Below are 17,746 nucleotides of genomic sequence, written 5' to 3'. Positions count from 1 at the left end.
CCCCTCTGCATATCTGACTTTGCGAACTACTTTACATAAAACAACGCTCTACTTCTTTCTTCCATTCCCTCCACTTCCTCTCTTCCCACAAGCTGTCTGACATTTCCTTCCTCTGTGCTTTCTACATTCGACCTTCTCACCAGTGTGGATATCTCCCTTGCCCTTGCTAGGGCTCATCGTACATCCTCTGCTGGCAAACCTTTTCCTTCCCCTCTAATCCTGCATTTTTATTAACCTGCATTCTCTCATACCTGCTTTCCAGTCTGGCTTTAGGCCATGGCACTCCACTGAAACTGTTCTTGTCTGCCACCAGCTAACATCTCGCTAACATCAGCTAACATCTCGCTACTTTAAACTCTGCCCTCTTTTTGTACTGCTGCGCCTCTCCGATGTGTTTAACACAGTCATCCCTTGGCGAACTTGGCTTTCGCGACGTTTTACTCAGCAGGTTTCACTCCTACCTCTCAGGACACCCACCCCCCCAGGTGCCCTGAGCTGATCACTCCTTTCCCCTCTTATACGTGCCCCCCAAGAGTCAGTTCTTGCCCCCCCTTTTTTTCTCTCTATCTCTCTCCTATCATCTCGTCTTTTCCCATCATCTCTACGCAGATGACTCGCACATTTTTCTATCCTTCACTTTTTATGTTGACTTTTATCACTCTTCTTTGGTTGCCTGTCTTCTTGCTATCCAGTCATGGAGGTCCTCTCACTACCTCCATCTTAATCCATCGAAAATCGAGGTTCTTTTCTTTCCTGCATCTACCATTTATCTTCCTCTGCCTTCTTTCACCCCTCTACTCTTTCTATTTCTACTTCAGCCCATACTCTTGACGTGATTCTTGATTTATGATTTTTCATTTCTTTCCCCTCTCGTCTCTCTTCTATCTCCTGTTCTTGCCACTATCAGCTGTTTAACATCCAGAAAGCATCCAGAAAGCACCATATTAAAAAGGATACATGTTTAGTTCTTCTGATCAGGGCTAATAGTTTCTTCCTGTGGTACAATGAGCACTACTGGTTCAAGCATAGGAGCTGTGTGGGTGAAAGCGGGAGCACAACTACGTGTCTGTTTGCTATTTTTTGTAGAGAGTACTTTGTCTCCGTTTCTTTATTTTTTAGGAGTATTTGCCTATTTTCAGGGAGTAAAAGTGGTCGATACACCCCTTGTCTTTAGAGATGGTTGTCTCCCATTCTACTAGGGGCATGTGGTCCGATAAATGAGCACAACACATCCGTGGGTAATAGTCAGTGCTCAGAAGCCTGAGGGTTTGTAGCGCTATATCATTGCTAGATTATTATTATTATTATTAAAGTGGCAATTCAATAGAAATGTGGAGGGATGTTGGTAAAGACTACTTCAAGGGCTGGGGTATTCTATGCCTCAATGTTTTGGCTTAACATGGAATGGGAATTTCTGCTGTCATTGCAAATGGCCCTGCAGACACAGCCAATCACCTGGAAGTCTCGTCTTCTGGTGGTCTTCTTTTCAGAACTCTGAACTAGATGGTCATCTTTGCGTGTGCGTCTCAGGGCTTTGTACGATTGCACATTAGAAAACATTACTTGGCTGCATCATAGTTACCCTAGACACCTGCTACACTGCAAATTGTCTCGGGAGGACAGCTCAGGGGCAACGTCATTCGCCTTGGAAGCAAGACAACGCGGAGCACCACAGGTTTGATCCCCGAGTCATATCATAAATGTTCCAGAAGTCTTAGTGTCTTTTTAGGGATACTACTACAGTGCCACGTTTTAAAGTATCCAGTGATAATTTTGCTGTGGAAAATGGCCGTTAGGTGGCGACATTTCCCTAAAACTGTTCCTTGAAGACAATAAAACACTTCCCCCAAATATTCTAGGGTTGGAGGTATTAATATATATGTATACCCTTCCTAGAATATTTGGGGAGAGAAATTTTTCCCTGATGCACCTCGATGAGGGTGCTGCTGTTAACTGATGATCCTGTGTTGGTTGAAGGAAAACACATCTGCTCACCTATCACTGCATCAAGGACTGCATGGCGAGATGAGGTACTCAAACAAGCTCACCTCTGTTTTTTTTTCCCCTCACAGAGCATGAAAAGAATCGACTCTGCAAAAGCGCGGACTACATGAATCTTCATTTCAAAGTGAAATGGCTTTATAACGAGTATGTCCGAGACCTGCCTGCCATCCAGGGAAAAGTACCAGAGTATCCAGCGTAAGTCTGGGAGGATAGCTCGGGGGCAACGCGTTTGCTTTCTAAGGCAGACTGCGCAGTGCAACACGGGTTGGAATCCCGGTTCCGTAGCATTTACTCCTTCAACATGCTTGTATCCCTTTCATGATTATCATTTAGCTAGCAATTGCAATCCTATCAAGTGTGTAACCCAGAGGTTTAACCCTTTGGACCTGTGTGTAGGTGTGTGTGTGTAGTTGTGCGTGTAGCTATGTAGGACAGTAAACTCGGTGCCCCTTTACCGACCACAGATGCCCAGAGAACCCTCCAGCAAAGCCTTTTGTATGACTACACCCGCGCAAGGGGAGTGCAAGGGACTCAAAAGTTGTAGTCAATTGAAGTGGTTTATTCTTAACCTAGGAACGGGGCTGCTTAAAAATGAGTGCCATGCGCAGGAAATGATTATAACTTAACCCGAGTGTGGTGGTGTGTTCGGGTGTAAAGAACGAGCAGATTGGCCGGTTCAGGACTTGGGCTGATGTTCCAAATCCTCTGGGCTGTTCCATGGATTTACAGGGCAGGAGAACACACCGAAAATGCTGGAGCTTTAATAAAGCATTTCTGTCTAAACTCCCTCAGGTAGTAAATGATAAGTGGCAAGGGTTGGTTCTCATGTGTAGTCTCCTTGCTGTCTCCTGTGTGCGAATGGAAGACATGCATAGGTTTCCATTCAGTCAGGCGCCTCCACCTGCAGCTACGGGATCATTCGTAATGAGCTTAAGACTATGGAGAGCAAATCGTTGTCTCTTAGGGAGTGAAACCTAGGAGTGTGAAGGAAGATGGAAACAAATATGTATGTTGTGATTTTGCACTTCCAAATGTAAATATTGCTGGATAGTGGCTCACTCCCCTCTTAGGAGAGTGTGCAAAGCTTGGTCTTTCGAGGTGGTTAATGAAACAACAACAAAAAAAAACCCAATAAACCCAGGAAATGTATGATGCTAATGGATTATGTCCTCCCACGGGTTCCCCCTCTTAGATATGTATGCTCCTGCAGGGGGCATTGTGTGCACCGGTGTCTAAGGCCTTCGAGGGGTCGCCGCATGTGACGTCAATGCGGGTACAAATAGCATGCTTGACTCCGTACCTATGTTTCTTTTTTCCAAATTTCCAGCGTGCGACTCGGCTTCTTCGCTTCAGAGAAATCCACTGACGCAGTTATTTTCTTCAAAATGTCTATCAAAATTTAGCAGACTTTGTCGTCATATCTACTCCAAAACCCTCAAGTTTAAAAAAGTGCAGTGATTGCGGCACAAAAACTCCGCTCACCAATCCTCACAGGGCATGTCTGTGGTGCCTTGGTAATGACCAGGTCGTGACGGATTGTGTCAGATTATAACACCAAAGGAGAGAGCCTCCAAATTGGCTCCACATTTTCTGGAGAAGGGCGCCATAGAGTTTGGACCTATATGGAAAAGGAACAGGGGTGGTACTCCCACTATTTTCTGGTCCCAAAGAAAGACGGAGGTCTGTGACTCAACTTGGACCTGAGGCCCTTGAACAAGTTCCCCAGGAAAGCCAATTCAAGATGGCAACACTCTTGCAGAAACTCTAGGCTCTAGGATTGGTTGGTGTACACACGCTCAACATGGGCGCCTACTTCCTGTGCATTTGATGGATTGGCACATGGAAGTACCTGAGGTTCGTCATAGGCAACACTCACTACCAGTTTTTGAGTTCTGCCTTTCGTGCTTATCTCCAGTCCATGGGTCTTTGCCAAGCTGTTGGCGGTAGTGGCAGCCAGTCTCAGGAAAGGAGAGATCCAAGCCTTTCCCTACTGGACGATTGGTTAATCAGAGCATGGTGCCTGAATCAAACCTTGGATTATCTCAATCGTACCTGCCACTTTCTCCACAAGCTGGGCTTTTCCCTAAATATAAAGAAGTCTCAGTTGACAGCTCCTCAAACACTCCAATTCATCGGAACAGTCCTGGATTCTCCCTCGGGCAAGGCTCTCCCTCCAGAGAAGAGGGCTTTACACATCCTGAAGATGGTTACCAAATTCCAGAATGTGTAATATCTGCCAGCCCTAGACTTTCAACGGTTGCTCGGCTTCACGGCATCCTGCATATTCCAGAGACTCGGCTGAGAATGAGATCACTCCAATGGGCCCTAAAATCTCAGTGGTCGCAGTTCTCTGGCAATATGACAGACTTGATTCAAGTCCTAAGCAAAGCTGCGCGCAATCTCCTGTGGTAGACTTGCGCAGAAAACGTGATGGCGGGAGATCCGTTTTGACAACCGTGGCCAGAGGCGACCATAGTGACGGACACATATCTGAAAGGCTTGGGTGTTCACCGGAACAAGTTGACGGTGAACGTGGTGTGGGGGTTTCTTAGTTTATTTTTGAGACACATTATTATGACATGCAATTCTACAACAAGTGCTCCTACAACATGTGCTCATATCACATTTGAAGCTACTATACGTGTTCCTACTACACACACACGCCTACAATACATGACCGAGACAAAACTTCAAATAGACATGTTGGAGCTGAGGATGATTAGACTGGCGTTGATGGCCTTTTTGCCCTTCATACAGGGGAAGACTGTCCTGATCATGAATGCAAATTTAGTGGCCATGCACCAAATCAACAAGAGAGAGATTGTGCACTGGAGAATTCAAAGATGATGAAGCACCTACAAACTGCCTCCAAAAATGTTGCATCGTTACCAGTAGAAGATCCAGCCACAAATGGTCAGAAACAAACTGTCAAGATTAGGAAAAAAACAACCTCTAGCACAAATCAGGAAATGGCAGCTGAGGAAGTTCACAGTAAACACCTTCATCTAGTCCAGACCATTAACCATTATCACAAGACAGAAAACCTAGCCAAAACAATAACAACAGATAAAAGTGTGCCCAATTGATGAACATATAATAAATAATTTGGAAATTAATAATTTTGATAAAAGCAAGTTGAGAATTCACAGGAAATGGGACACAATGACACAAAAAATGGTGGGGACCATGTTGGTGGAGAAAGGAAAGGACAAATGGCTCCAAGAGCTGTATTAATGCATCGAAGACACACTGATAATGTGCCATGTCTAGCTGAGGCCCTTGGGAATGTTAGTGATATTAGTAATCTTTTAGGTTTTACTGATCAAACAAGTCCTCTGTCTCAATCCAGCTAAGAAGAATTTGAGAACATTGGCAAAGAGTTGGAGGTTTGCTGCCAAAATGTTAAAAGTCAGAAACATCTGGAGATTACAACCACAGAGGATGGCATTAGGAAGAGTAAATCTGCCTCAGAAGACGTACCTCTTGAAAAGGACTACGGACGTGTGTGAAGAAGCATACAGAAGGTGCTCATTGAACCTGGCAGTCTCCCCCTCTGTTCTGGAGTTGCCAACACAGTCCTCTTGTCAAGGAGCTGAACAAGGCCAGGGCAGCCCAGTCGTCAGACTTCATATGATAAATTACTTTTTACCTTATCAATGCAGTATTATAAACTTGTCTTCAGTACAAGGTAAAAAGGTGTAGTTCCCCCATATCTTCTACATTGATGTCTTGAAGTTGTCCAGCACCTGTATGCATTTCCACTGATTCCCATCATCCCTCAAGTGATCAGTAGATTGTACAGGTACGGAGCAACCATGATCCCGATGGCCCCAGACTTAGCCCGGAGGACGTGGTACCCGGACCTTTTGCACAAAGCCATCTGTCCTCCACTTTGTCTTCCCCGTAGGTCGGACCGTCTATCCCAGGAGAGGTAGCTGGTTCTTCACCCAAGCATATACACTCTCAGCCTGCACGCCTGGCTTCTGAAAGGCTAAGGTACAGGAATTGGGACTTTCCGGAAGACCCAGGATGGGATTTAAACTTGGTGTTACATTTTCTCCTGGCTTTCCTATTTGAGCCATTACATTCATGGCCACTGAGGTTACTATCTTGGAAGACAGCTTTGTTGGTTGCCATTTCCTCAGCCCGGAGAGTGGGTGAATTTCAGGCCCTGTCCTGTAAGCCACCTTTTACAGTCTTTTCCAATGACAAGTTGACTCTTGGAGTGCGCTTTCGTTCCTTCTGAAGGTTGTATCCGTTTCACCTGTCGCAGATGATCTGTCAGCCTTCTACCCATCTCCTCATCTACCCAAGGAGGAAGAAAAGCTGCAAAGGCTTGACCCCAAGAGGGCTCTGAGTTTCCTCATCACCAGGACAAGACAATTTATGCTGGAAGACGAGCTGTTTGTTGGATATCCACGCCAAAAAAAGGGTAAAGTAATAACGAGGCAAAACATCTCTACACGGATAGTGCTGTGTGTGTCCGAGTGCTACACCAGAGCAGGTAAGGAAATCCCTGAAGGCTTCAAGGCACATTCCACTAGCAATGTGGCAGCTACCTCTGCTCTCCAAAGAGAGGTACCTGTAAAGAATATCTGTTAGGCCGCAACATGGTCCTCCATACACACATTTGCAAAACACTACTGCCTGGGCACAGCATCCACAATTGAGTCTTGTTTGTGCAGTGCTATCCTCCAACAAGGGGTGTCATAACCGCCATGGAGTTCGCTCCTCCCGTCCTCCGTAAGGGCCTTACTGGTGTGCGAGCCTATCTTAGATGAGTAATTTGTGCGAGGAGACAATCAATTAGAAGAACAAATTACTTGCCCCTGATAATGTTCTTTCTACTGGATGTTTCTCCCACAGTTTCCTCCTCACCCTACGAGACTACCACACAGTTAAGAAGCTCCCTAGGACAGTTATACTCTCCTTGAACGCTCAAACAGTTAATGTTGTCTCTAATCCCAAACGCGGCTGTGCAATGGGAACAAGCGGCAACTGAGGTCAAAGAGGGCGCTCTTTGTACCCGCATCAACGTCACCTTCAGTTGCAAAGATGACGACTTGGTGGCATTCGAGACAAGTGCGCACAATGCCCCCTGCTGAGGAAAAGTTTCAGCGAGCTGCACAGCAGGAGAATAAATATGTAACATGAGGAATCCATGGGAGGAACATCCTGTAGAAAGAACATTACCAGGGTTAAATGTGTTCTTTTGCTGCTTGCTTGTAGTTCATCAGCTACAGACCTGGATGAGGAGCTCCGCTCGACAGCAAGAGCTTTCCACGATCGGATTGCAAGCCTCTTGGGGTTCTAAGAAATTCTTCTTGCGGATCCCACCTAGGTGGAAGGTGCCTTTATCAGAAAATCTAATGAAAGGTTAGGTATTCCCCTTCAAAGTGATGTACTTACCGAAGCCCAAATATCAGACCCAAGCCTCATTCCACACAGATTGTGTACAAGAGCATAGATATGTGTTGCTGCCCTTTATCCACAGAAAAGGTGCTTCTCCACTTGGGTTGGAAGCCTCTGTTGCGGGCATGCTTTACTACAGATTCTATCCATCAAGCTCTGCATGCTATGTTCTTAGCAAGTAGGACAAGGTGTTTGAAGCAGTGGGCAAAACTCCTGCCTTCATCCCTAGCACGCTAATGATAATGCTGTTCTTGAAGCAGCAACCAAAATCTTGTTTGCGTGCTTGCGCATTTTGAGAAATGTCTCCTAGCTGAAAAAGTAGACTTTTAGGGCAGGTCTGTTGACTAATAAGTTATCATGCAAGACTTGCTTGAATCATCTGTCCATGATGGGTACATAGAGTAGCTGGCATTCAGTAGACCTGGTATTAGCCCCGTCATTCAACGACATTGCACTTTTCAACAGTTCCACTGGTGAGGAGCTTAATACGAAGGAAGCTAGCACCTAGACAGCTACATTCTTATCAGTGCTTACCAAGGCAGCAGCAGAATCCTTTCAGCGCACACCCTTGTGAAGAATCTCACCCCACATCCTTCACTGGATTTCACAGCTGCCAAAATTATAAGGCTAGAGAGCCCACGTAGGAGTGACATCACTTCTCACAGCTCTTGATCTCCGCTGGATCTTCTACCTCTAAAACGTCCATCAAGGGATTTGGGTGTTCAGTCCAACATCTCCAAGCGGAGGAATGGCGTCCTGCGTAGCACCTCACTGAGAGGCATGGAAGACCATCGCATTTGGCCGATGTGGCTTGCGATGATGAGTAGAGGCATCCAATCCCATGAACCCTCTCCCCTTTCTGCAGATGGGTTCAGCAGCTCTTCAGTGCAATACTGAAAACCCTCCACAAATGAGCATTCTGTAGCCTTTTTCTAGAAGTGAGGGCCTCTTAGTGATATTATGTGAGCATAAATGAGTAAGAGAACCCCAATACATTGCTGGGAATTGAAAACGGAGTGGAGTAGGAGAAACAGTGTATACTGGAGCATTAAAAGATACTGGCCAGTGACTGTAACTCTCTGGTATCGGTCCTTTCCTGAGTGCAGTTGGATGGAGACTGTGGTGCAGTGCAGCATTGAGATTTCTGTGCGACAGTGAATGGAGATCGGAAGGTATCTATTTTTTTGTTCATTAGAAATGAAGTTACACGATGGTATAGAGTTTCATGCTACGTGGATAGTGTATAAACAGCGTTAGTAGGATTGCCAGGCATAATGTTTCTAACTTCACTGTCAGGTATCCCACCACTTTAATTCAGTGTGTGACATGCATTTTGGCTGCATTAACTCCATGCTGTGGTTACCCAAAGCGTGCCAAGTCTGATGCAGTTGATCGGCCTTAAATCCTCAGACTGGGCCCGATCGTTATCATGTTGGGCAATGAAGAATTTTCGAAACCGGCAAGTGTTTACTTTTCTGGTGTGAAGGAGACACTGCGATATCAGGACAAAGGTGTTTGCCAAGATAATTGGGACCGTTTCCTGGCCAGGGATCTCTGAGTAGCTAAGGTTCTACTCGCTGCATGTGACAGACATCTGCTCCATGCAGTAGACCTGCTATGCTTTCTGTGTTTTAGGTGCTCTGAACAGTTTACAATGAAGAGGGAACAAGTGTATTGTATGGTATGGTGACCTTGCCTCTTTTCTAACCCGTGATCTCTTTCTACTTCCCTCCTGCAGGTGGTTTGAGCAGTTTGTGATGCAGTGGCTGGATGAAAATGAAGAGGTTTCCCTCGAGTTCTTGCACGGAGCACTGGAGAGGGATAAAAAAGATGGGGTAGGGCTTCTTAACCTTTGTGTTCTGGGCGCCAAAGGGTCTTGCACCCCGAGCCGTGGCATAGAATCTTTTGGCTACTTTGTTTCAGATCGTGTGCGTTTTCCCCATTGTGACATTGTCTAGATTCAAGCAGATCATTTTGTGCATCTCTATGTAGTTTTTGTGAAGCGTTGATAATTGAAGCATTTATGAGCCATGCCACAGAAAATATCCCTTTCATATCTGTGCATGTTAACTCACTTCCTTCATGATCCCTTTATCAAGAGTTAGGAATGTGCCATTTAAAACAATGTGGCTTCCCCAGTAAGGACCGGTAGGTTTTTCTTTTACCAATACTGTCCTATCTGCTCTACTTTGACATGCCCGCCAGAGGCGTTGCTGGGGGAGTGAGGCTGAGGGGGCTATCGCCCCAGGTCTTTTGGTTGTAGCCCCAGATAGACGCTCAAGGGTTCTAACCAAAAAGGCTGACTAGCCCCCAGCCCCAACATTAGCGTAGCCCCGGATCTTTTCCAGACCTAGCAACACCCCAGAGTCGCCCGCTTAGCCTTTTTTGATTTAAGATTTATGAATACCATTCTGACAGCTTGGCCAAAATGTCAGTCTTTTCAATTTTGTATTGTTTTTAGTGGTGGCCAGCTGTGTCATTTATAAAAAGCTAAACATGCTCAGTCAAGGGGTTTGCTTGCCCACCGTCCTCAGACCATTTATAATGCTTGCAAGCATTAACCAATTTGAACTAGTTGCCCAAAGCACTGTTTGGTGTCTTTTATTGTGTGACCTCTAAATTAATTTTGTTCATGCTTTAATTTTTTAAAGCCCTGCAGTGGATTTTAGGCACTGTTATGACTTTGGACAACAACTGCGCAGTCTCCACTGGAAATTGTTTTTTCTGTCCTTCCCTGCAATTTAGAATCAACATTCCAGGGCACCCATGTCTTGTGCTTGACTAAGCAGGAGCAATTATGTCAAGAAATGCTCTCAATTTAAAAAATACCAGCATAGTTGATTTTACAGCCTCTTAGTGTGAAGCTCAAACTTAATTTCCTTCTTCTCCTCTTGCTTTAATCCTTGAAGTATTAGCACATGCCCTGCACCCCAACTCCCCCTATACATGACCGCATAAAAAAACAGAATTCATAACATTGGCGATCGGGATACCGGCGCGAATCCAAAAGAATTCAAACTGAAAAAGGAGAAATCCAGGAGCTGGGTCACAAAGGGAATCAATTGATGCTAATGAAAAATCAATAATAAGAATGAAAGCATCCATAAGCTTTTTATAATTAATTTTTAAAACAATTTTTGAATTTGGATCAATCATCCTAACTACGCTTAGAAAAAAAGAAATTCCAAATCTATGTTTATTTGTTTACCCTCCTGAGGAACCATTGACAAGAAATGAGGAAACACGTGTCAGGGGTTACTATCAATGTTTACAACGAAAACTAAATTGGTTTCTAAAGAATAAGAAAATATTATTTTTTAAGAATAAACAAACCAATTGGAGCGCATAAAACTACAGTGTTTGAAATGTATTGACCTTCTAAAGAACAGGATTACTTTAATTTCTCTTACACCAAACTCTTTACTGCTTTAAAGTCGGATCAATATCTATCCAGCATCCAACATAGCTTGGCATTGCAGCTGCTACATACAGGGCCATCTTAAGGAATTTTGGGGCCTGGGGCACAAACACCTTTGGCCCCTAACACTTGAACCAAAGAAATTATAATTTCCAGAATCTCTCTGTTTGCCTCTCTTCAATGTGATGACAAGCCATAGCTTGATATGCTGGCCGGCTCCCTTATGTGTGGGTGCTCCCTTCTGTCCCCTTACCCTCTTTAGACTTCATAAACAAGTGGCAACAATTGACTTAGCAGTTCCACAATGTGTCCAAGCATGGAGACATGTTAGAAGCAACATACCATAGCATAACATAGATAGTGGATATAGATTAGAAGCTACCAGAATGGTGCATGTATGCCAACATTGAGTGAGATTAGAAGAGAGCTATGGTTTTCAAGCGTTATTGATATTAGTCAGCAAATTAATAAATGTGTGTTGTGCATTCTATCAAGGCCAGTATCATTATACATGAAGCAACACTATAACTAGTTAAACCATGATTAAAATATTTTTTAAAGAGCATACCCTGAGAACTAAATCATCGCCCTGACAATTTTGAAATGTGTAGACGATGACAATGTTGGCTGGTTAGGTACCACAAGAGTACGAGTTGCCCACAATTACACACTTTGGTTAAGAGGTAAAGCTGGGATTTGAGACAATCTGCAATTTCTGAACTTGTTACGTTGTTTCCCAGTTGTTATCATAGTGCAAGGGGCAATTATTTGAGAATGTTTTACTTTTATAAACTAAAATAATACTCTGTTCTGAAGAACTGACTTGGAAATTTCACAAATCACATAGTAACACAACTTGTCAATATTTAAAAACAAAACTTGCATTTCCATCCTTCTCTGAAGGGTGGAAATGCAAGTGGAAGAGCAGTAGTTACCAAGGAGACCACAACTTACTGATGCTAGCTGTAGGTGCTTGTGGACTTTTTCCATCAATATATCTTCAATTACTTGTGTCTACCTCCTGTGGTATCATCTGCCCAGTCCCGTAGTCTCTGCTCTTTGATTGACCATCTACCACAGATGGCTCTCTCCATGAACTTCCCACTTAAGTGTACAATGTGCTTGCCGTTGAAGCTCAATCTCTAACTCTGCTCTTGATCCTACTAAATTATCCCAGGACTGGAGTGCGCTTTTCTTCTTCATCTGTGCTCGTGCCCGAGCTTTGATTTCTTTGTTTTTACTCGTCACATCCGTGTTGGAAATTAAAAAAAATATCCAATCAGGATAGTAGGTGTTCTTGGAACGAAAACAGCCACTCAAGGCTTTTCATAAAGCTTGTGATTAGATGTTGGGTCCTTCCAGAGACAAACCTCCGTTACGAGCTTGAATGTTGTGCATGAAATGCTTCTCTCCTTTTGAATCCATCTACAGGGGAGAGCAGAAGTAAAATTGCGGGAAAGTATCTTTCTTTCTAGCTATACATTTAACAGAGCCAAAAAATCTATATGCATCACAGTCTAGTCCCACCCACAAGGACAGGTAACAAAATGCTAGGCAATTCTTCTCTGAACAAGAATAGCAGCTGCAACCCCAGACAGGTGTTTCTTCCTTGTTGTCCATCAGTGAGGTGAAGCTGTGCCTCTCTAAGCACAGTGAGCAAGGGGTCCACATCTGGATTACCCTTAGTGATTTAGGGTTAAATGCACGTTTTTCAAAATGTGCATAAATGTAGGAACCCCTCAAAAGAGAATGGGCATGGCCAAATAACCGGTCTTTTCTATGTGGTGGTTCCGACTCAGCATCTAGAGCCATGTTTGAGGTCACTTCACCTTTTACAGAGGAGGCCTAGCGGAACCAGGCTGATATGGCAAGTCCGGAGTTGCTGATGGCACTCAGGTGTCCTTGTGGTTGGACCCGACTCCGATGCAAATGACGGTTTCAACCCCGAAAAGTACAAGAATGACACATCCTTGTAGACCATCCTGACTGGGAACCTTGCCATTGAACATGTTATTGGGCCATGCATGTCCTTATGGATTTCCAAATGAATGTAGCCGTTGATTTCGGTCACCGTTTGCCCCCCTGTTTAATCTGGCAGAACAATCGTTAAAAGCGCTTCAGTAAAAGTCGCCACAATATGTCAATAGTACTAAAGACATAAGCTGCATATTCATGCCACTTGTGGGTGTGCCAGGCCCTGTGCCTAACCAGTCCATCTCAGTGTAGATTGTGCGCCTGCGGGTAGACCTGAGAACCTCTTGGCGGCGGTGAAAGTGGCATGGTGGCCCTCCAGGGTATCATTCCTATTTCAGAAATCTGTAATGTTACACGCTGCTTAAAGGCAGCCGCATTCTGTATACATTATCCAGATCTATGTGATCACTGCGACGGCCGAAAATGGCGACTTTTTCTTTTCTTAACCCTTTACACCACATATATATGCGGGGGGAGCCCCCCCCACAACCCCTCCATATTAATATCCTACCCTAAACCCCCCCACATATATATATATAGTGTAAGGGAGGGGTTAAAAAGAAGGAAAAAAAAGTCAGCCTTTTCGGCGGTCGCAGTTCCCAGGTCGACATTTTTGTACGATTCCCATTATTCTATTGGTTGCAAGCCCAGTAGGGGTGCTTGCATCGGGAACATATTAGAATCCTTCCTTGATGAATTAACTTCCTGCCTTGCAATCTGTTATCACGGTTTTGCTCAAATTTTTATCCGAACAGTTTCCAGTGGTGACAAAGATCTCATGATGAAACCTTTACCGGCCTGTAATTCTATTTTTCTATGATATTTATCTTCATATCTATACGCAAACCTCCCCACTCTTTCCTGGTATCTGATTGGCCGGTATCATTTAATAAGCTCCATATTAAAGCTAAGATGTCTGTCTCTGATAATGCAAGTTAATACTGGTATTGATTTTCCAATTCTTAGCCTGTCATATACACTGATAAATTTCTTGTGATAAATGTCACATGTGCCTGTGGGAGCCGCGTGTGCCCGTGCTCCATGCTGGCTCTCTTTTCCCCTTCCCGGCCAGCTGACCTCGCACCAATTCTATGGAAGAGAATGGACTTATGCATAGCCAGTGGTACCCCAGGCCTTGATTTTCCTGACCCCAGACCTTTTCAGTGCCAGTGAACACAGTGTGCTCATAGTCCCTCTTGCCGGTCCTCTGAAGACCTGGCACTACAAAGCCATAGTGCCCAGGAGAGACTACGACGAATCTGGAGGAAGGTACATTGTTGATCTGTCCACTGTTGCCATCCATGTACTATGGGAAGCCTCATACATCCACCCTGTTACATTGATCTGCTCGGCAAGAACCTCCATATCATTCTGAAGTCGTAAGAAACAAAAGGGGGATGGCGAGGCGGGCACTCCAGTTCCCTGTCAAATTAGAGCTGATAAAAAAAGTAACTGGGTTAGATCCCAAAAACATTTTAATAAGTATTAACAGGGTTGATTCCCAAAACATTGAAAAAGTATTAACAGGGTTGGATCCCACCTGCTGTTCAGTTGCTCTATTTTTGTTCTCCTCATAGCGCTGGAGTGTGCCTCGCCTTCCTCACTTTTTTGCATAATGATATGGGAGTCCCGGGCTCCAGAGGCAGCAGCACCGGGGTTAATATTCCCCACTTTGGAGAGCCAGATAGATGGTTTCTCCCCCTCCACCAATTTTGGGAAAGATGTGTGCTCCAGGAGGGGTGTCGGTTCCTGGTCACCTGAATTGAAAACATTTTCTCACTACAGCTACCAGAATCCTTAGAGACTGAAAGAGCGACTAAATTGGTAAAACCTGAAAAGAAACACAGCCTCCCCGATGATTGTTTGTGACAAGAAAGCGCTTTTGCATCAGGTATATTTTGACTGGGAACACGAGTGCGTGCCTCGCCTTCCTCACTTTTTCTCTTTCTGAAGTCGCCCTGGCCATGCTGTTATCCTTGCTGGACAATGGGGTGTCGACCAGTTCTTATGGACCCACTCAATGCAAAGAGGTTTGCATTCGGGGCTGCTCTATTCTCAACTAGAAGGGTCCCATTTTGGCTCGGCACCATGTATGTCCCATTAGGTACAATCCATGTGTGACTGTATGTTCCCTTCTGGGAAGCCATAATCACATTGAGACCCGTCGGGGGCTTGACTCATTATAGGATGCCTAGCAGGATTGCAGCATGTGAGCAAAAGAGGGAATACATGTGTAAACCATCCTCTCAGGATCTCTAGGTTTGCCCAGAATGTCCAGCCTAAGCTGCTGAACATGCTATTCAATGATATAACCTGTCTGAGAGCAAAGCTGACCACTCGCTTAAAAGGCTGAAGGCTTCCAGATCAATGGCAAGCCATTTAGCTGTCCAGCTCCTCACGCACTTCTTCATTCTTTTTTCCTTTTGCCAGGGCAAAGCACAAGCCTTATACTTCCCGAGGAAGGGAGTCTCCCGGACAGGGTCAGCAGCAATGGGGCCTTTTCTTTTTCCATTTATGGAAAAGGGCACATGCCGAAGAAATGTACCCACCTCTGTGGGTTGGCCTCCTTATCCCATCCCCAGTCTGTGGAGAGAGACACCATTTAAAAATGTTTTTTTTTTTTTTACATATGTTATTGGAGAAGATAAAATCATGCCATTGGGTTCTCTAAATCATCTACAATGGTTATTGTCTCCTATTCATGGAAACACCCTCCCAGGATACTCTGTGCTTTCCTCAGTCTTCTGGTACAGGGGATTTGTATTTTTATCACATTTTTATATCGCTTAACTCCTATGCACTGAACAAAGTAATCCGCAGTATAAAAAGTGAAAAACAAAACAGACCAATGAGTGAGAAGCTGAGTTTTAAGACGAAACTTGAAAAGAGAAAAAGAGGATATGTAACACAAACAAAGAGCAAGAGAGTTCCAATACTTAGGAGCAAGAAGAACATAGGAACAGAAAGGTGAGGGTGCACGTGCGGCATGAGGAGCCGTTAAAATAGAGTTTCAGAACAAAGTCAACGAGTAGGAGAGTAGAAGGAGATTAAAGAGGAGAGATTGGGAGGAGCAAGACCTTAGAGACACTTAAAGACAGTGCAGAGTAAAAGTAAAGAGTAAACGCGAAAGCCAGATCAGGGCAGTGCTAGGGATTTTATTTTGGGGGGCCAGCACCTCCCACCCTGGGCTGCTTCCAGTTATCTCACAACTCTTGTCACATTTTCTTTGTAGACGGTCTTTCCAGAGCTGCAGAGTCCCTGCAGGCCTTGGGATAGAGTTAATATGTGGGTTAGTTATAGTAAGTAATAAAAGCGTAAACACTGAATGGCTCCGCAGATGTGCAGTATGGCACACCAATTTAATGGAGATAAAACGTTATTTTCAAAATACATAAAAAAGCTTAAATGGCTTACTTATGTTTTTATTTTATTTTGCGTTTTTTGTTTTAATTCAAACACGTGATTTATTGAATTTAGATAATCAAATTTTATTGCTTATATATTTTGTAGAATCATGAGAGAAAATATTTGCAGCTTAATCTTAACAGACATCGCACCATTCCAAGACGGTTGCCGAAAGCTGTCACATATAAATTTGCTTTCAGAATCAGAAAGGGGACTTAAACGGAAATGGTGTTATGGCGGAAATGGCCATTTTGGGCTATATATTCACCTTGAATCTTGAAAAGATCTTACAGTACAAACCGCTATAAACTGTCAAGCAGCTGTGACGAATCAAAGGATTCAGTCACTTACCTCAAGGGGGGGCGGGAGGGAGTCCCTTCCTATGAGTCTATGGAGGTGAGCCTGCTATGCAACAATCCCCCTGCGGGAGGACCATTTTGAGGGGAGAGATTCCCCTCTTGGGGACAAGGGCTCCCCTTCCCATGAGGCGCTCCCTTCATATTATCCATAACAGTCCAACACCGCACTACTAACTAACAAATATCCAGACTCCTCCTACATGTACTATTGTAATTTTATACCAGAAGAAAAACCTGGTACTGTGATGAATAAGAACGTAGAAGGAATGGAGTGCTTACCTAGTAAGCACTGAGTCGAAAAAAGCTGATAGAGGCATGATGAATGCAACACAGACACAAAGGAAGGACTTTCATGTGAAGCTGGGAAAGCCCCAGCTGTGCATCATAAAAAATTGTGGACTCAGAGAAGCAGGAAGTGAAGCCTGTGAGTTTGGAACTGGCTGGATCGACAAAATGCTGAGAAACCAAGAGAGATGCTGATTCATGTGTTTGAAAGCAAGCATGGAGAAGAAGTGACATTGGTACATTGACCGACCAACTGAGAGGAGCAAGTTGGTAAAAGCCCTTGGTGGGATATCCAAGCAAGGCCGAAGGAAAGCCCTCCTTTCGGCATGCCAGGGAGGCTGCGCGCCAGGAACAGACCTGAGGCAGTCGGTACATGGAAGAAGAAAGAAATCAGAGAACCAAAGGAAGAAGGTAATGGTTTTGAGGAACCTGAGGGCATCCTCCCATCTACTCCCCTTGGATCCTCTTCTCAGGTGGCCTGGGATAGGCCATTGCTTTTGGATCCTGACCCTGGGAGTGGATATGCGAGGAAGGATCCCTTGGGTGGAGGGTCCTTGGGTAGTGGGGAGATGATGTATTCAGATGAGACATCGTATCCCCATTTTGCACACATACACACACACACTCACACACACTCACACACAGAAGTAATGCACACTTCTCCAGCATTGGATCTTTCATAGGTTCACATGCTTGAATATTCCCCCGTCATCAGATTGGGAATCCTCTGTAATTTTAATAATAAGTAATAATATAAAAACGTTTTCCTTTAGATAAAAAGCTACACCGATAGGGCCCTTCACTTGTGGAGTCCCTCCACCTCCTTTGGTTCTTTTAGGCCCGAACCAAGGAGGTGGCAGGGCTTAGACTCCACCCCAGTCAGCCATCT

At 44.5% G+C, this 17,746-nt stretch overlaps 1 protein-coding gene across 5 annotated transcripts in view; it reads left to right on the top strand.

The window, feature by feature from the left end:
• LOC138511252 (protein unc-13 homolog B-like) overlaps window positions 1–17,746 on the top strand; it is a 2,171,549-nt gene that overhangs the window by 1,811,940 nt on the left and 341,863 nt on the right. For all 5 annotated transcript variants that reach the window (XM_069626798.1, XM_069626797.1, XM_069626799.1 and 2 more), the window contains 2 exons: window positions 2,073–2,199; window positions 9,155–9,251. In XM_069626798.1, coding sequence (XP_069482899.1) covers window positions 2,073–2,199; window positions 9,155–9,251 — 224 coding nt within the window. The remainder of the gene's footprint in view (window positions 1–2,072; window positions 2,200–9,154; window positions 9,252–17,746) is intronic.

The sequence above is a fragment of the Ambystoma mexicanum genome, chromosome 6p, assembly GCF_040938575.1.
Source record: "Ambystoma mexicanum isolate Mex_15411 chromosome 6p, UKY_AmexF1_1, whole genome shotgun sequence".
NCBI lineage: Eukaryota > Metazoa > Chordata > Amphibia > Caudata > Ambystomatidae > Ambystoma > Ambystoma mexicanum.
The sequence above is the reverse complement of the archived record's forward strand: the minus strand, read 5'-3'. Positions and strand labels throughout refer to the sequence as shown.